The 20,145-nt window shown below is 46.3% G+C and overlaps 1 protein-coding gene across 1 annotated transcript in view; it reads left to right on the top strand.

Moving 5' to 3' along the window:
• LOC149362061 (growth hormone secretagogue receptor type 1-like) overlaps positions 1-3,702 on the top strand; it is a 170,568-nt gene extending 166,866 nt beyond the window's left edge. The window contains exon 4 of the mRNA XM_089568216.1: positions 3,263-3,702. Within this exon, the coding sequence (XP_089424342.1) occupies positions 3,263-3,702 (440 nt within the window). The remainder of the gene's footprint in view (positions 1-3,262) is intronic.
• Positions 3,703-20,145: the final 16,443 nt, after the last annotated feature.

Here is a 20,145-nt window from a genome sequence, read left to right as displayed (position 1 = left end):
GGCCTCTAGAATTTCGCCTTCATCGAAATTCAGCCGCCGCGGCCGGAATCGAACCCGCGTCTTTCGGGTCAGCAGCCGAGCGCCGTAACCACTGAGCCACCGCGGCGGGGCCCTCGTCAGATTACCTCAGCGGTTAAATTGCGCCTTATGCCCGAAAACCTACGACGGGTGGCATAAAACTAAATATGGTGGAATGATGAAAACTACAGGCATATAAATGGATTTGATAATTCAAGACAGTTTACTCCAGACGGCGAGGTACTCTAAGCTGTTGAAGAGTGGTTCTGCCAGGGCCGTATAGTGACGGTAGACTGGGACAGCAAGAAAGACATTAGCAGCAGAGCGAGAAAGGGTGAATGCATTTGCAAGCACTGGTAAGTTGTGAAAAACAGCGTGACAATATTTTTCCTTACCAAAATGCGTAAGCGACATGTTTTGCCAGTACTAAACTGCACGGCGGATGCTTGGAGGCCGACAAAATAGACTGGAAATCGGAATTTCGACATTCTGGACTACCGAATGATAAAGCGGCTGCAAAAATTAACGCCAGTAGATTTTGTATGAAGGAAGGGTTGACACTGACCTTTCCGAAGCTCAGAGAGCACGTAATTTGATAGGACGTGGGATGCGGAGAATAGACAGCCAGTGGGCCGTTAGGTGAACTAAATGAAAAGCAAGGGGAAGCATTGCCAGGCAAGAGGTGCAGAGAGTCGCAGCTGAAGGTTGAGATCATGATTACTCACTGTCGATATATGTCATTTTTAACAAAAAGCATCCTTTTCTCATTCCTGATCGGCCGATGACGAGATCTCTATCGCTAGTTACAGCGAAATTTAATCTAAATGTAACAGCATTTAAAAACATTATAGTCGAAACTACTTTGCTGCGGTACGTGGCTGAGCAGTTTCCAGCAGTTTCCTGCCACATGGCCGTGACCTGAGCTCCGGAGTTTAACGCTCCAGGTGGTTCTTAGCTAGTCTGGAGGGATAGGTAAGAGCGACAGTGCCAGTAAGAAAAATTATGGAAGCTAGCCTAATTGCGCTACTTGAACGGTTGCCAGGTAATGAATGGGACAATGTACTGCTTAACAACTTGAGCATGGCAGAAAAGTTTGGATAAATAATGCATGTTTTGCCCCAGTAAGAGTCTTCATCTCTAGAAATATGATATTAATTGAGTTCGGTAATGTAGTCTGTTCAATAAACAACATCTATTTTTAGACACAGTTGAAGACTGAGTTACTGAGTTCTTGTCACTTATATGTTGCTTGTTTCTGTAGTTTAACGGGTTTAAATGCCGTTTCTCAGTAATGAAACTCTACCCAAAGTTTAGTGAACTACTGGCCGGAGTGCAATAATAGCATACAATTTAATGATCACAACGGGGTGAAAACATCTTCACTTCGTACGCAATATCCGATGAACCACTTAGAAGGAATGATCTACTGAAACAAGACGATAAGCACTGCTAAGAGTCGGCTTAGTGTCACGACGAAACACCTTTTTAATTATTTCAACAGAACTGCAGTATCTGAGCTCTCTCTTGCCTTATTCAAATGAAATAAAAGAGGTAATATTTACCTCAATTTTCTTGAACCTTTCTCCAACCTAAAAAGCACAGAACGCAATCACAACATAAGAACTAAGAATGAATAGTTCGTTTCACACATACACATTGATTACAGATGTTAAATGCTCACTGATTACTTTGTCACTATTCCTAAATAGCTTGCGGTAGTCTCGCAAAGATTTTCATAATTTCTTTACGATGTTCATGTCTGGTGTTTTTTTTTCTCAGCTGCTTCTAGTTCATCTTCCTCAAATTTGTTTGTTTTTCAATACATCTTATGCAACAATACAATGCCATTTACTCGGGTTTCACGGGACCGGAACATATGTCACAAGTAACGAAATGGCGAATTATCAGGTAAATCAAAAAAGAAGCCATCACAAAGTGTCCCACAGGAGCATAGCTTTATTTGTTTACAAAATCGGCAATCGTTAATTTATTCATTCCGAAAATTTCGCAGCGTCGTCGAACGAAACGAGTGGCCTTTAGGACACTCAGGTCATCAACAGGCCCGTCCTGTCCTAAACACTCACATCCAGAGGAAAAGAAAGTACGCTTTGCCTACACGCACCTAGCACTATGCAAAATGATTACAGTCTCTGCGATAGCGCAGAAAACCCTGACACCATGGATCGCGAGAGCACAGAACGAAAACACAAAAGGAAATGGCAGCAGGCAGCTGAAAACAACGAGATTTAGTAATTACCTGCTTTTCGAAAATAACAGGAGTCGAATTAACGCGTTTTTTTTTGTATTTACAGCATTTGACATGATCTACGCGGGCGCAGGCGCGCAATCAAGTTTCACTGCAGGTCTGCGCCCATTATCTCTGAATGACTGAATTAAGATTTCATTTGATTTTGGTTAATACGAGGTAAATTACATGAAGTCGGAAGCAGTATCACAAATATAAGGCAAGCGAGCGTAAGCAAGAGTGCACATACATTGTGACGGAGTGCATGCGTGCGCGCAAGTTATAAAACCTAAAATTTTGGTGGGCGCGCGTCGGGGATAATACCACATGGTGTTTATCCTACTTATCATTGTTATCGCGCAGGGTAGCGGCCACGACATTTCTTTTCTCTATGAAGGAGGTTTCGAGCAGTGAACAAAGGCGGTTTGCGGTTTTTCACTCAACTTGTAGTTTCTATTTACCGTAAATTTCCCTTTTATTGAGCTTTTCCGCCATATTAGCATCTTCTCAAAGCTGCAGTGACTGTCTCTTTCTAGAAGCAAACTATGCAAGAAAACAGACCCCATTTTGCCAACTATTCATTTTAACAAAAGGCCTCGATTCTCTGTTTGTTTTTGAGTCCGCTGCGGTGGCTCAGTGGTTATGGTACTCGGCTGTTCACCCGATGATGCGGGTTCAATCCGGGCCGCGGCACTTGAATTTCTTTGGAGGCGAAATTCTAGACGGCCATGTAGTGTGCGATGAAAGTGCGCGTCAAAAAACCCCGGGTGGACGAAATTTTCTGTGCCCTTCAGTACGGCGTCCCTCACAATCTGGGTAACTTTGGTACGTTGAACCACACAAACCAAACCAATCTTTTTGTTTCGCAGGAAAAAGAACAGGGTGTGTTATATTTTCACAGGCGACGACCATTACTGTGGCAACTGCTTAGACGCATTAGAGTGTATTTCTTTTTCGCCATGTTTGAAGTGATGCCACCCGCAATCTATATCTCTGCAGGGTCGTCTATCAGTCGGAAGCCAGCTGATGGAGACAACGAAAATCACACAGCCCCTACTGCCGTCAGCGGGGGAGGTATGGCACATTCGACTCAGATCGGAGTCACCAGAATGCTGCTCGTCGTGTCCACAGCATTCGTGCTTCTCAACCTTCCCAGCTACGTTATGCGCATCTACGTGTTCGCGCTTTCCATCGGAGGCGTGGACGGTTCCACAGGCTCGCTGCCTTACGTCCTCCAGCGGTACTGCATGCTCCTGTACTACACAAACTTCGCCATCAACTTCGTGCTCTACAATGCCAGCTCGCACATGTTCCGGGTGGCTCTGAGGGACTACCTCAGCAGCAGGCTGAAGATGCTGAGGGCTTCAGTTATGCGGTGCTCGCGTGTGTCTGCTGAAAGGTCATCTTCGTGCCGGAGGCCAATAGACGGCAGCATATAGAGAGGTATCTTCTGCAGATGTTACATACAAGTTAGATTAAACAGCTGTCGCTGAAGTGCTGTGTTTCTGTGGCGGCAGCTGTACAAGATAATTTGTGCAGGATTCACGGTGTCCGTGGTTGTCGTTATGTGACGTTGTGACCAGAGACATACCTGTTCATCTAGTGGCCAAGAAGATGGTGATCGAGGCTGACCCCAAGACAAAGGTCATGTGTGACGGAGAGTGGGTGCTTAGTATTTTGTGATATCGATGGTCATGCGACCCGCCTGTTCTTGATAGTGAACCAACCTGTTGTAGTGCATGACAGGGCAGTATACAGTGAAGTTGTAACTCATTTCATCGCGAGGGGAGGCTGAATGCCCTGAAAAAATTCTGAACTCTTTTATCGACACCACGATCAGGCACTTTATGTTCTGTGCACGGCAAAATATTCTCTTGTACTCATCTCATATCAGCTCTTTAGTTTCCAAGCCATGAATGACCTCCCCCCTATCTAAGAAAATGTCCCGAAATTCTTCTCGCTGCATTTTTCATTACCTCGCACACTGTATTTCTCCTCCGTTTAAAACCCATTCTGTGACCTCGACAAATAGTTCATTATCTCCTCTTTACATGCCCCACTTCAGCGTAATATTCTTTGTTTGTGTCTCCTGGGTATTACTAACTCGAAGTTGTCCCCTAACACCTGCTATCCGCCTTTCTTCGACTTAGAATGAGCTAAAATTATGTCTTTCATAGCCCCATGCACGTTCCTCACTGTAATTTTAAGCCTCTCCTTGGGTTCTGAGTTACAGCACCATAGAGGAGTGCTGGCAAGATAGAAATTTCACAGGCTTCTTTTTTTAATAAATGTCCGTAGGATGTTTTTCAATAGGTGTCCGTCTGTAACTAACCTGGTTACCAACAAAATTCTTGTACCCCTCATATTTCCCTCCTCGTCAGTTGGTCCTGCACTAACTACTTGTGGTATGTAGTGGTGTTTACAACTCCTTAAACCACCCTTCATGTTGTAAGCTGCTCCGTTCCCAGAATATTTAACAATGCTGCTTGTTTATCCTCCTTCGAATTTTCAGGAAAGTTTTTATTAGTCTGATCTCTTATTCGGCCATGCATTTAATTACCACCCCTCACTTAGCAGGAAAATTCCCTCAGAAAATCAAAAGGCACCAATGTGTTCATTAGATATTAACCTTCTTTATCCGCAAGCCACTTGACTGAATACGTTATGTGAACTGGTAGAGACAAACAGCGCCAAGATTTCTCATTTCCTGTGAACCTTTGTAGCTTGTATTTTGTCGCAGTTTCAGCGGAGATACATGGTCATTCTGCTGCAGTGCCTGTAAACATTTTCAACCTGTTTTCACTCGTATGGGTGCCCGCAGCTTTTATTAAGTCTTAAATATTGCTATAGGCGAGTAGTAACCTTATTCATACAAATGATTTGTATACATTCATAAGTGGACAGTATTCTACGTTGAAAAACAGCTGAAAAGTTTGGCTGCTAAATTTTCTTGGCACTACTCCGTGCCAAGAAATTTCCGTGGTGCTGGTGTCGGCCAGCAGTTTCTAGAAATACATTAAATACTGTCCACATAGCAGTGCTGTAGTTTTTCTGCTTGATATGTTTGTTACGTGCAACTGTGGCTAAAGCGTACATTGATGTGGCGACATTTTCCGGAGCTCTGCCCTGTCCAGAGTGCAAGATGGACTCTTGTTGGATGACGTTGCGACAAGACTCATCCTGGCGCCTGAAGCCGGAGTGTTTAATTAGTGCATGTGACACTTCAGATATGTTGTGTGCTCTGTCACACTACGGAAACATGACATGCTTCTCTCCTCCATTAAAGAAAATTGACTTAAGCGCCGGATTCACTTTGAACTGCACTGTGTGCCAATCGAAAAACTCCCTCCCAAGGGCGCATTGTAGGTTCTTTACAACCGGGATGTTCTGTGTGATTTACGGCATTCATTGTTGACTTTTATCGGCATCCCTCTAACTACAGTACCTCACGCAATCGCACTTTGACGAAGGAAAGTTGGCTGCTCTGCAGCCGAGAATTGTTTATCGGGTGGCTTCGTAACGTGATCTGAACGAAGTGGGATCTCTGGCGGTGGGCTTGTTTCTATCGAACAGCCGTTTTATCTTTGGTGTATGTCATCACCTGATTGCATAAAATATTTTGCTCAAGAAACTTGAGTGTCTGACGTCGTGTCCGTTGAATAAACATTGTGAATTAACCATTTTAACCTTTCTTCATTCTATGGCGCCGTGCGCTGTCAAACGTCAGGCAGCCGTCGGTGTCATATCGCAGTGTAAGCAGAAATCCTGCTGTTAGTTTTCTTGTAATGCGGAAGCACTACATCACGAGGTGTGACCGGTTCACCGATTTTGTGTTAAACTTGACATTGAGGGTGACCTTGGCCAAACTATAAATAAATAAATAAATATAATAAATAATCCCGAGACCGGGATTCGGACCCGCGGCGGCCCGAACAGATCAGCTTTGCTGGCCAGAGCACGAGAGCACTACGCTATCGCCGCACTTTTTTTTGTTTCTTTATTGCATGCAAGAACTTCCGTAAAAAAAGGGGAAAACTTCAATCAAACTGGTTCGCGTCTCAAGTTACCGGGCTGCTTAATAGGAGCCCGCCATAGCCCTAACTCAACACTGCATCCCCATCAAAAGATCAAAATTCAGGGAGGCACACACATGCATCTAGGCACGGCAGCCAGCTTGGAGGTTCTTCGCGTGCAGCATATACACTCCTCACCAAAGCACACTGTTCACGAAACACAGATTTGGACGATCACGCCTTGTGTTAAACTGCTGCACACTCTTGCGCTATGCATTGCACGTCGTCGTCTTCGTAAACTAATATTACTATCGAACTAATATCGTCGCCAGGCATGCCGACGGACCAGCAAAGCAAAGCCATGAGCCAACCAGGCTAAACACATGCTTTCGCAAGCCTACTGTGCTTAAATAAGCTAAAATCCTAACACTTTTTTATGTGAATAATAAAGGCTTAATCATAAAAGGCACTCAGTCATAGATGAAAATTTTCCAGGATCCCACATTACCTTTGATGGCGGCTTCTCTCCGTTTAGCAGAGGTCTTCATTAATTGCGGTTACGAAAGCGTGGGTTGAAATTCGGACACAGGATACACCCTGCGGGAATTCGTCTGAACTAGCTAATGCAGGCGCTGGCCCTGAACGCGTTGTTTAGTTTGTCCAAAGCCAGAAACTTGTTATCATGTTTTGTTATTTCTTTCGCCGGGGTATTGTCTTTGAACATTCTATAACGGACTTTGCAAAACAGTCGGGAGCAGACGTTTATAGTTTCAGGTATCTGCCAGTGGAAAATGAGGATTTCATGGTGCTATCTTTAATGATACTGCTTATCTTCAAAGCATTTGGTGGTCTAAAATGGCAGCTAGAAATTCTGAGTGATCAGGTTACAATGCGTTTGACATTGCGCTTTCAGGAGTCCGTCACGAAGAATATAGGACCGAAGTCACAGCAATCAGTATGAGCTTGCCATACACGGACAACTTTACTTATTAAAAGTAACGGAAATAATTTTTTCATTACACTCTTAAAACATTGCATGTAATTAAGCTACATTTTAAATTTCTGCTGCCGAACGGAATTCCGAAAAGTAAAACCATTACTTTTAAATTCCTTCGTAATTTCCAAGCTTACAAATAATCAAAGCAAAGAGACTAAATTAAGCTCGAAATGCTCTTCCATAGACGTGACGCACACATTATTTGGTCTGCCCGCCAAACTGCGCCCTAGCCAGCTTTTTATTCATCGTTCTTTTCCTAAAGCACCGGCCATTGTCCATATGGAACGCAAGACCTTGTGCTACCTACAGGCAGTAAACCAGTGTTGGCCGGTTGTCATCTTGACAGAACATTCGTTCTAGGGATCTCTGAAACCGAATACTCCTCATCTTTCTGGACGAACACCTTGAATGCAGCAGCCCAGAAAATTTCCTTTGTAATTACTCCCTCCTTTTAATACATGCAAAAAGCAGCTGTTTACGAAGCGTTGTGAAAGGTTAGTTTACATAGACGTGGCAGGAAGTTTCTAGCCCGAGCTTTTTATTTCAAATGCTGAGACTGCTGGTTTTCTTGAGTTTTGAATTCTTTTAGTTCTGCGGACAAACCGAACAAGAATGTGTGTTGGGTCATGTGAAGTGGATGACAGGAGTCAATATCCTGTTCTGCATTTTCCTTTGCAACATTATCCCCAATTATCTTCACAGAGCTTAGCTGTTCATCGTCGAGAGGAGTACCCTTAGTGTGAAGGTGATTTACATGCTAATACTGCTCAAATTCATCAAGCCTACATGTGATATTGGAATGTTCTGCTTTCAGCGCGTCTTCATTTGCTCTCAGGCTCTCATATCCCTTGTAGCTTTTCTTTTATAGTTGTCAAGCCAGCTCTTAGCTAAAGCTGCTGGTATTCCGTTGCTTTTGTATATTTTCTAGGATTTCGTTTTGTATTTTGAGGTTTTCACATAATACAGCACATTCAACAAGGAGACAACAGCGGGAAGGCGTACAGCAGATGCGCATTATTTGCACATATTTCCTGGCGTAGTTGATGGAACACGTGTTTGAGAGACTTCTGTCATTGCACCATTATGGCTAAAGTATCATTCATGTCCAGCGGTTTGTTTCTAAATTATGGCGTTCAGTGAAAAGGTGTCATGGAAGCTAGTTTGCGATAAACCTGGTAAGACTCCAATGCCATTCCGGGGCCATGTTGGAATGCACAGCTGTCATTGCAGATGTTTGCTTCAGCTTGACTGATACAAGTTTACCTCATGGAAGAGGCTGGCAAAGGGCAATTATTGAGGCAGCGAAGAAAGCAGATTACGTGAGTGATGGGTTTCAAAAAGTGGGCTGATCTCCTACTTCCTGTAGTTGCTGTTGAGAAAAGGTGCAACTGTATAGTGTGCTTTGAAATTTCACAGCCTGCAGGATCAGCGTTCAAGAAGCATTCTGACATTTAAGACGCATCTGAAGCTGCTTAGGGTATCAGAGGTGGCAATGATACTTCTACTGCCCCCTTACAGAGGCTTCGAGGTGTGTCCCACGCTACTCCAAAAGCGGACCCTGCTGCCTGGGAACCTTTGACGTACCATGTACCTAAGCACGCTGCAAGTGTATTCAATTAGAAAAACATTTCATTCGGAGAAATATTTGCGTAAAATATTTTTTTTAATATTCCTTTTAAGGCAACACAAAACAATGTCAACTAGGCAGGGGTGAGATGCAGGCTACGTGTCCATCATTCTCGGACGCAAATTTTGGAAACTGGAATATTTAAGATACTTTTATGCAGATATTCAAGGCAATGATCAATTCTCCTGATATGTAGCGAAATCTTCCTTTTAAAGTGTCTCCATCGATCACATCGAACAGTTAAGACTGTCATAGAAAACCAATGGGGACCGCGTTTGACGATTGCAAAAACATCACTAGAAAAAAACATGCAAGACTGCCAGCGGGTGATCAGAGGATATATCGATTGCTGTAGTGAAATCTGACATTAAATGAAAAAACTGGGTTCATAAACGCTTTCCTGCCCAAAAATGCTTTTCTCCAGAGTTTTTGGGTATGAGTGCCTTTTGCGCAACTCGAATTAAGCTGCTCGGAACAACGAAAACCCCTTCTCTATGGCGGCAGAACCTGTTTTCTGGGCAGAAATTAGGCGCAGTTCTTAAGACAATTCATGTCTGAATACTGTTGCGCACCTTGCCTGTACGCTTCTGCCATGTGTAGCTTTCGCGAAAAAGTGATTAGGAGCTTCTCTGCAAAACCATTACGTCTCTATATGCTCTCCTCACGTTGCAGTCGCGAAGAACTTATGAAACCGCGCTGTGACAGGTAGTCGTCAGCGCTGCATCCAACTTTTGCCCCTCGGAGGGGCGGCGCAACCATGGTAAATGGCTTCTTGCTTTACAGAAAAGCGGACTTATGGAGCTTTGCAAAGGATCTATAGAGGTAGAAAAGCAGGTAACAAGTGTCGATTTTTGCTAACAACACTGCAATAATGCCTTCGAGTGCTGTCGGCGTCTGTGAATAAATGAATGAATTAATAAATGTTTTTATGAACACAATGCCACAGCTCGCCAAGCCTGTGCCAGAGCTCAAGGAAGTGCGATATTTCTTCTAGCATTGGCGTCTCCACGCATGATTCAAGCCATGAAAATATTTTGCAAGGTATGCTCGGTTATTATTTTTGGGAGGACGGCAGGGGGGGGGGGGGGGACTGAACTCAAAAGAGCAGAACTTAATAAATTAATATCAAGTTACCGTGACTGATAAGTAATTGCTGGTTGCTTGTATTCAGTATCAGCAAAGTTACATTCACTTGGTGTAGCTTGCTTTTATTGTTGGAGTAGACCTCATCTGCTCTCCCTCTAACGAATAACAAGCTCTTACTAAATCTTGCAGTTACAAAGCAATTATTATCCGTATATAATAATTTTCGCAGTGCAGAACTATGGCAGTGGGTAGACGACGACGACAATGAGCGATTGAAATAGCTGAAGGCAGACAGAGACGACAGCGAATGCTACGACGAAACAGCGCTGACGGACGGGACGGAAGACGAAGAGACAGACACATGCGCATGTGTCTGTCTCTTCTTCTTCCGTCCCGTCCGTCAGCGCTGTTTCCTCGTACCATTCAACATGAACCAACCAGCCGGGCTCAGCCCTCTCCTTGGACGACAACGAAGTTCTTTTTTTAGGAGGGTGTAACGTCCCAAAGCGGCTCAGGCTATGTGAGGCGGCATAGTGAAGGGCTCCGGAAATTTCGACCACCTGGTGTTCTTCAACGTGCACTGACATCGCACAATACACGGACCTCTAGAATTCCGCCTCCATCGAAATTCCACCACCGCTGCCAGAATCGCGCCCGCGTCTTTCGGGTCAGCAGCCGAGTGCCATAACCACTGAGCCACCGCGGCGGCACAGCAACGAAGTTCTCGCTGTGTTCTCGGTGCTGCTCGCAGCTGTTCCCTTCGCTTGTGTAAATAACTGTAGATATATTCTTTCTCGCAACATATTTGGTGGAGGTGCGGATTTCCCAACGCCTACCGACGCTGGAGCTCCGCAGCGGACGCCATCTGTCTTCGCTAACCATAGCCCAAGACGCCTCCCCGCAAACATCAGGGGTGGTATTCTCCCGGTGTCGCCTTTTGCGACATGTCGCAGTCGCACTTCGCTGATTGGCTCGAGCCGCGGTGACGGCGGCGTGACAACACGGATCCGCCTTCCTGCTACGTCGTCGTGACGTTGCCCCAATTTACTACGCTTAGTCGAACAACGGAATGCGCTGAAGCGATTCGCGCGGGCGACGGGCTACCGTTAGCGTACGAACGCAATCGGCAGTTGCGGCTTTTGCGCCCTCGGCGTGGAAACATGGCGACGTCCTTTCAAGCGAGAGCCGCCCGCTTCAGCCAATTCAGCAGTCCTTGCGATTCCGGTCGGCATGTTTACCGGCAACTACTGGTGTTGTTACTTTTCGCTATGACTTACCTTGCTTCGACGATAAAGTTTAAGCTGCAATTCAGCCTAGTTTTTTAGATACGCTCTCGATTCTGGAGCGCGCAAGCCTAATGGGACCTCCAGCTACACTGCTACCGTCTGCAACTGCCCGAAACGCAGCCGAAACCTAGCACAACCGTCCGGAACGAAAGAAAAATAGATTTGGAGCTTTTCCGCGGTGTTTTATAGACTTAAATGAAGTAAAGCGAGTTTATATTAAATTTGCAAATGTTTTTTTGAACATTAGACGTCATGTGATGGCAAATATTCTTGCTATAAAAGATACGAAACTGCTGCTGCTAGTGAATCAGCAGTGGTAAATTGTCGCTTCTCGGAGTGAATGAATGCACCGCAGACGAAAGTGCCGGCGGCTTTTTCCGTTTCTTCGAGCATCTGTAAGCACTTTTTTAGGCCCCGCCCATATGCGACATGTCGCAAAAGGCGACACCGGCAGAATACCACCCCAGCACCGGCCATGCCATCGATCGTTCCTTCCCGCCCTCGTGACCCCGGGGCATTTTCTAGCACCGACAACGTTGACGTCGACGATTGGCTCCACATGTACGAGCACGTCAGTACATACAACCGCTGAGATCCGAACCTTATGCTCGCAAATTTCATATTCCATCTAAAAGACACCTCGCCAGTCTCGTACGAAACTCACGAAGATGATCTGACCAGATCTGGAATCGTCAATCGTCAACAGCATTGATTTTACGTTATTCGCGAAGTATTCACCGACCCTCTGCTTCCCCGCTTGCACAGCGGGCGTTTTGAAACACAAACAATTTCTTCCTTCTTTTTGTCAAATCTTTTCCACCGTCAAAAAAAATATAGTTGCCCTTTGCAAACAGCGCGGCACTAAAGCGAAATTTAAAAAGGAGACTTCTTTTGCGCTTCACCACAGAAGCTTCACTTTTTCACCACCTATCTAAGCTAGAATGAGGCGCGCCCTCTTGGTTTGCAAAGCTATCAAGATGTCGTGGAGCAGCAATCGTAAAAATGAAATAATGGAATGGGCGCCTGAGAGCGCGGCTGTTGACACTTCCGTCCGGCGGTCCTCAAACGAATCGCTGAGCCAACAGAGACGGGCGCTATTTCCTGCTGGGCCTATTTGAACCACGTGTTGCCGAACTAAGGCAAAACGAAGCCTAGCATCCAAGAGGCGAAAAACGCAGCTGCAGGAACTGTAACTGATATTTTTTCCAAACCCGGGGGCGCTGTGACTTAATCCGGCAGCGTCCGTGCATTACAGGTGTGCAATACGACAACAAGAAGCATGGGCCATACATCAACAACTTGCTGGTCGGTTTTGAGATTGAGCTCAGCAGCCGGACAGCGTCTCTCTAACTTGGCACTTCAGCTTTCGGCGCAGGCTACTCAAGACAAAGGAAAAAAGATATATTTGGGTCATGCAAACATCGCTGTTGCTATGTCTTTCCTGCTGCAGCGTGCTGGCAGGGGACATGTGCACCATGTCTCGAAGGACTTCAATGATCATTGCGAGCATCCGTAGCAACTTTAGCCTCGTTGCCCGGCGTCCGCTTGAATATCAGAGGAATAAAACCTGTACGAGGGATGCGTGAAACGTCTGTGGAATTTCTGATAATTACGATGGATGTGGCTATATCGCCGTTAGCATCATTTGATATTATACGGTTTCAGGCCGGACAAATGCGCTGGGTCGCTCAAATGCGATGTGCAGGTGCGGACATGAGTAAATGGAGCAAGCTGTTCGGTTCTAAGTGCAATGACACCTTCCCTAACAGAAACGAACTCACATTGCTTATTCCTGAGAAACCGCGCCAGTGACCTCCTCCTGTAGTACACACGCACTATGCTTAGTAATTTCAGCAACGCAGGGCATAAAATGAATGAGAAGACAGTTGCGTACTCCCGTTACCTTTGCTGGCACCCGTTCCTTTCGTGTGAGTATATCAGCACTGGTCACTAAAGCGGAAAATGAAAAACTATGTATCCATGTATAAAGTGCGTTTTTTTTAAGTATACTGCACTGCAGACCTACGTTGATCTGAGTGCTAGATGAACAAAATACTCATTTGAAGTGATATGTACCGTGATAAAAGCACAGGAAAAAAAAATTCTGAAGGTTTAACTCTTTAGACCTAGTTATACAAAGCAAGAGCGAGCGATATCCACGGGGTGGTCAGATGTCGCTTGCCGTCGACGTTGCAAGGTCGTCTGCGTAGTGTTCCCAGATGGCCCAGCTTCGCTCGGATGCATGACGAAGCGCGCAATGCCTAGGAGAGCAGAGCGCTCCTTTTTAAACCGCGGCCACGCGCGCGACAAGTCAAGCGGTCTGACAGGAGAGCGCATGCGCGGCGGAACCACCGCGGCTAGTCACATGGTCGAGCCAGCGCTGCTCCGGAGTGGCTGAAGGTCGCTGAAGGTCAAAGCGACGGAGTTGGTGAAACTCGCGGAACATGGCGTAGTAAAGCTTTCGCTTGAGAAAAGAAAAAATAAAACCTGAAGACCAACAGAAACATTAGCAGGTTTGCGTAGTTAGTCCAAATGCAAATATTACGTTAGGAGGGTGTGTTTCGCAATGTTCACACATTAAACATTGCTACGTCCTTATACATGGTTTTGTCGTCTGTAAACTTACGTGGGTGCTCATGGTAATACTAGCCCCATAGCGCTTCGAGTAAACAGAAAAAACCAATACATGAAAGGTAGGAGGTTAGAAACTGCTTAGTCAGGAGTTTTGCGGACCATTCAAAATCTTTCCAATTTGAACTTCTGGCCGAACTTCGTCGCTTGTGGAGTTGGCTAACCAATCTTGATTAAGTGTGCAGTTAAGCAGAAGAAACGCCAAAGCATGAGGACGTCTAACTCCACAGACAGGATAGAACTAGCAGAGCTATCGAAGTTAATAAATAAGCACAAGGTAGCCGACATAAGAAAGTTTAACATGGAGAAAATTGAGCATGCTCTAAGGAACGGCGGTAGCCTAAAATCAGTGAGGAGAAAACTGGGCATAGGTAAAAACCAGATGTATGCGCTAAAAGACAAACAGGGCAATGTCATCAGCAATATGGATAAGATAGTTGAATTAGCCGAAGAGTTCTACACAAATCTATACAGTAGCGAATGTAATCATCAAGTTACTGAGGGAGGCAGTCAAGCACAGCAATGGGACATCCTGCCAGTAACGAAGGAGGAAGTAAAGAAAGCCTTAGGAGCAATGCAAAGAGGGAAAGCAGCTGGTGAGGATCAGGTAACAGCAGATTTGTTGAAGGACGGAGGAGAGATTGTGCTACAAAAACTAGCCACCCTCTATACGCAATGCCTTGTGACCTCGAGAGTACCAGAAGCTTGGAAGAACGCTAACATTATCTTAATTCATAAGAAAGGAGATGTGAAGGACTTGAAGAATTACAGACCAATCAGCTTATTGTCCGTTGCCTACAAGGTATTTACTAAGGTAATCGCTAATAGAGTCAGGACAACCTTGGACTTTAGTCAACCAAATGATCAGGCAGGCTTTCGTAAAGGATACTCGACAATAGACCACATTCACACTATCAATCAGGTGATAGAGAAATGCGCAGAATATAACCAACCCTTATATATAGCCTTCATTGATTACGAGAAAGCATTTGACTCGGTGGAAACCTCAGCTGTCATGCAGGCATTGCGGAATCAGGGTGTAGAAGAGTGTTATGTGAAAATATTGGAAGATATTTATAACGACTGCACAGCTACTATAGTTCTCCATAAAGTCAGCAATAAAATTCCAATACGGAAAGGGGTCAGGCAGGGAGACACGATCTCGCCAATGCTCTTCACTGCCTGCTTACAGGAGGTATTCCGGGGACTGGAATGGGAACAGTTGGGGATAAGAGTTAATGGAGAATACCTGAGTAATTTGCGATTCGCTGATGACATTGCCTTGCTAAGCCACTCAGGACAAGAACTGCAAAGCATGATCAATCAGTTAGACAGGCAGAGCAGAACGGTGGGGCTAAGAATTAACATGCAGAAAACCAAAGTAATGTTCAACAGTCTAGCAAGGGAACAGCAGTTCGCAATTGGTAGCGAGGTGCTGGAAGTAGTAAGAGAATATGTCTACTTAGGGCAGGTAGTGACCGCAGATCCGGATCATGAGAGGGAAATAACTAGAAGAATACGAATGGGGTGTAGCGCATATGGTAGGTTCTCTCAGATCATGAATGGTAGCTTACCAATATCCCTGAAGAGAAAAGTATACAACAGCTGTATCCTACCGGTACTCACCTATGGGGCAGAAACGTGGAGGCTAACAAAGAGGGTTCAGCTTAAGTTAAGAACAACGCAGCGAGCTATGGAAAGGAAAATGATAGGTGTAACGTTAAGAGATCGGAAGAGGGCGGAGTGGGTGAGAGAACAAACGCGGGTTAATGACATCTTAGTTGAAATCAAGAGGAAGAAATGGGCTTGGGCAGGGCATGTAATGCGAAGGCAAGATAACCGCTGGTCCTTAAGGGTAACGGAGTGGATTCCAAGAGAAACCAAACGTAGCAGGGGACGGCAGAAAGTTAGGTGGGCGGATGAGATTAAGAAGTTTGCAGGGATACAGTGGCGGCAACTGACAAAGGACAGGGTTAATTGGAGAGACATGGGAGAGGCCTTTGCCCTGCAGTGGGTGTAGTCAGGCTGATGATGATGAAGCAGAATACAAAGTGTGCCTTGTCCCATGCAATAGCCAGCCGCATGCATTTGGTCGCGGTGTCTTAGAGTGCCTCGGCATATTTTTATACCCTGGCTAAAGCTAGCTGGGCGGACCTGTTTGTACCAGGTGTTTCGGGGAAGCCGGCTACAAGTTTTTGAAACTAGGGTTTTTTAGGTAAAGAGAATTTTTTTTCGCGCCGTGGTAAGACCATGTTTGGTGGACGTACAAAAACAGGGGAATCTTGTTAACCAATAAAGTCAATAACTAAATTCAAGTTGTTAGCTTTGTCGCCCACTTGCATTTCGCGACCATATCAGTTTTATAATTTCGAAACCACGACTCCCTCTCTGTTGCGGCTAAATTAAATTGGTCAATTTCTCACGCCATTCGAAAAGCGCCCGCCAGTGGGGCCCACAACACTGCGTCATCAAATCGCGTCACTCCATTACGCACGTCCTACGTGACAGTCGCTGGTCCGCCGGCACTGGAGCTGCGAAGCGAAAAGGAGCGAGGTGCACTGCATCTCGAGCGGGGCAGTGATTGTAGAGACATGCTGACTGAGCACAGAAAAAGAGGGAGCAGGACTATTTTCTAAGAGCCAGTTATACTACAAATTATACTCAGGAGAGCAGAAAGTTGGGCTCTTTAGTCGATATGCATACTGAAAAAAAAAAAAAATTGCGCAGAAACAAGAGAACTAAGCCGAGAAAAAACATGGACGAGCGCTATTTCTTTGTGAGACGGTATTCTGATGACGTAGCGTTGCACCCCGATGCAGGCGCATGGTTTTCTAATTAGTTGAACTACAGTGGACTGACCCGAAAGACGCGGGTTCGATTCCGGCCTCGGCGGTCGCATTTGATGAAGGCGAAATTCTAGAGGCCCGTGTACTGTGTGATGTCAGCGCACGTTAAAGAACCCCAGGTGGTCGAAAATTCCGGAGCCCGTCACTACGGCGTCCCTCGTAGCCTCAGTCGCTTTGGGACGTTAAACCCACATAAACCTTAAACTAGAGCGGTGAGGGTAATCGCATTTTGGAGATTCTATACACCATGCAGGTATTACTAACGGCTAGCTACTCAAATCTCTGAAAATAATCGGCCGCCTATCGATAGTATTTAAAATGTTAAATATAGGAATTTAGTTAATCCCTTCGTTAGTGACTGTCACAGAAGTCGCCGCCTCTTGTAATTGACTTATGGTGATAAAAAACTGATGCTTCCGCGTTTGTTTAAACAGAGTGTGTCCATGCAGCCTGTGTGTCTCTGGCAGAGCACGAATACATGCACGCTGTTTCAGTTAGTTGGACAACCCCCTCGCATTGCGCAAGCGGGGATGTACATGCTGCTTGTTTTGTGTACCTGTTTCTTTTCCCAGCTGAAGGTCATCCCTACTACTGCCAAAGCCTTGAGCTGCTTTTGTGTTTTTCTGGTCTGCAGGCTGACCAATAGCAGGAAAGATGTTCCCTGCGTACGTTACTCCCTTTTTGGTTGTGTTTTACTTTTTTTTCTGTTCCAAGGTCACCGAATCCGGAGTCGAAGCCTAGGGCTTCTTTTTAGTTGTCCGTTAATTTTTCCTCCTTCAAGATGGTGGCCATGCAGTGTCGAAGAGTAGGCGCCTACGTGCTGCCTCTTTTGTGCGTGAACTACTTGGTGCGCTTTTTGGTGTTTGCTTTTTCGACACGGTCTCTGTGCGTGCCGCAAGTGCCTCGCCCGCTAGCGCCCGAGGACTTAGGGCTCAAGCTTCAGTCCGCTCCTCGGTGGAAAAGCCGCCGTCGCCTACTGCTGGGTCTCCGAGCCGCCGCACCGCATTATCGAAACCGCAAGCTGCTCCGGAAGGACAGTCGCCTTCGGTGGCGCCCTGCCTGCGTGTTTGTGGATGGACTGCATTCGCGCTCCCCGGTCAACTCTATGTTCGTCCCGCTTCGCAACATTCTTCGACTGTCGCTAATTGCACTCTCGCTTCGTTCTGATCTGTGTAGACAAGTGTTTCTTCCAGTGTATGACTTAATTCAGTGTATTTAATGCCATGTGTTTTCCGCAATTGTTTTGTGGGATGTCTATCACGCCTCTGTAAAAGCTGTCATAATCTTCGTATCGAACTTATAAACGTTGTTTTGTTGTTGTTAGCTCTTAAAACACCACTGTCTCATTCACTACGTTTGCTTTCCGGCTACGTCGGGCGTTGAACGGCCACCCTCTCATTGTCATGACTCGGTGACGACCTCGCGCAATCACCGAACCTGTGACACCGACATGATTCGCCTGTTTTGGACGTCCTCCAACAATTTTTACCAGGCAGCGAAAAGCTTCTGTTTACCTCAAAAACCCTAAGCTTTAGAATAAATGGCGGGATTCTCTATAACACCTGCTATACTATAGACACCCGGTGTTGGACGTAAGATGTGCTGTAAGCTTTAAAATAGATTTCTTGAGTTCGTATAGCACTCTTTTGGGCGTAGCACTGTCAGCGGTGCGACGCACCAGAACACAGCTAAGACGTGGGAACTATTGGACTGGTTAATTAATATTGATTAGTTAACTGCACTATTACCATGTCTATTTATTGAGAGGTGTGCAGCCTGCCGTAAGAGTCATGTCATCTTTTAAATTTCGAAAATCAGTTACCCTCGGCGCTGTGGACGATTAGTGTTTCCATACATGACGTTAAAATACGTGCCCAAGAAACTTGCAGGCACAGCAACCCCTCCAGTTCACGTAATTCGTCGGAACAGCATTTGGAGTTTGTTCTCATGATGCAGGGTATAGTATTACGCAGATCGCTTCGAAGGGTCGTGCGCTGCTCCACAGAGGCCCGCTGCAGATAAACTTGGTAAGTCCGGCAAGGAGAGATCATCGGAAGTGTGACAGCCCCTGCTTAAGGCAGTGTTTATGCGCAGTCACGGACCAGCCACTGGCTTCGAAGGCCGGAGGTAACGACATCGTATTATCCTCGTCGAGGCACCCGAATAGACCTCAGCCCATTTTACGACCACACATGTGTATTTGTCCCCTGTATGTCACTCTGCATCAGAAGGAGTTTGCATATTTCTGAGAATCTTTCTACTGTTTGTTCACAATGAAAGCTGCCAGCACTCGGCTTTATCATTTTTTTTTTGTGACGTGAGATGCGTCCTGATTTATCTCGAATGCTCGCAGCCACGCGTAACTGCTTCCACATTGTTCAAGATTGCTGTAGTTGCTTTGGCGCCTTATCTCGGAGGTCCTTTGACAGCTTTAAATTTTGCTATTTCCGCCGTCGAGTCATTCAGTTCTTTGTGGGTGCTAGTCAGCCGAATAGAGTTTTTTTTAAAGACCTTTTCGCTGTCTGTCTGACTACCGGACTGAGGTCACCAAAACGTGAGATCTTGTGGAGGTGCTGCATCGTAATCCCGCCATTCTTACGAAGAGGAAGTTTGCCACCCAGTCCTCGTCGCTCGTATTCTAACAGCCCCTGGAGCCGCCATTCTTCCACGGCTGAGCTCACGCAGGCCTGGAGAATGGTTGTTGTGATGTGCACACCAAACCATCGAGGCATTTTTGGAACGCGGCGGGTCGGCAGTAGTGCGTCGGACAGCGGAGTGCCGTGCGTGCCAGCCCCGCGTTGTGCGTGTACGCGTGCGAAAGGTGTGTGCGAGGCAGGCACGAGGAGCGGAGAGCTGACGTGTCAGCAAACCGAGGTGTAGAGGAAGACACCGCAGCACAAGTCTGGTCATTCAAGCTTGGAGGTGGCAGCCGTCACACTTCGGGTCTGTGCTGCCGTGGACTTCCTTTGAATCAACGACGCAGGCCTACTGCGTCCCTTTCGAGTTCGGAAGTGGCAGCAGATGTATTGAGGGTCCTTGCTGCTGAGGCTTCCTTGGATAGGCTGCACAAGCCTACGGTGTTTTGGAACGCCGTCAAGAGGACCTGGCTACGGTTTTCCTGCTGCAGCTGCCCAGTTCTTGGGGGCGGCTGACAGGAGTTCGTCCTCGACCCATTCGCTCCGCTCCGCGGCAGGTTTCGCGGCAAGCGGCGTGCCGAGCGCGTTTTGCCGCCTGTGTGTCCGTACCTTACCACTGCCTCCCTGCACGCAACGCCAGCGACGCATCGCAAGTCGCCAACCCGCGTCGGTGCGGCCTGCAAGGCATTCCCGCTCCACCTGGGACGCTTTGTATCCGATGAACTCCCTCCTTTTTATCCGTAGTGTTGTACGCATGTCT

The sequence above is a fragment of the Amblyomma mixtum genome, chromosome 2, assembly GCF_055824585.1.
Source record: "Amblyomma mixtum isolate Tamu chromosome 2, ASM5582458v1, whole genome shotgun sequence".
In the NCBI taxonomy this organism is placed as follows: domain Eukaryota; kingdom Metazoa; phylum Arthropoda; class Arachnida; order Ixodida; family Ixodidae; genus Amblyomma; species Amblyomma mixtum.
The sequence above is the reverse complement of the archived record's forward strand: the minus strand, read 5'-3'. Positions and strand labels throughout refer to the sequence as shown.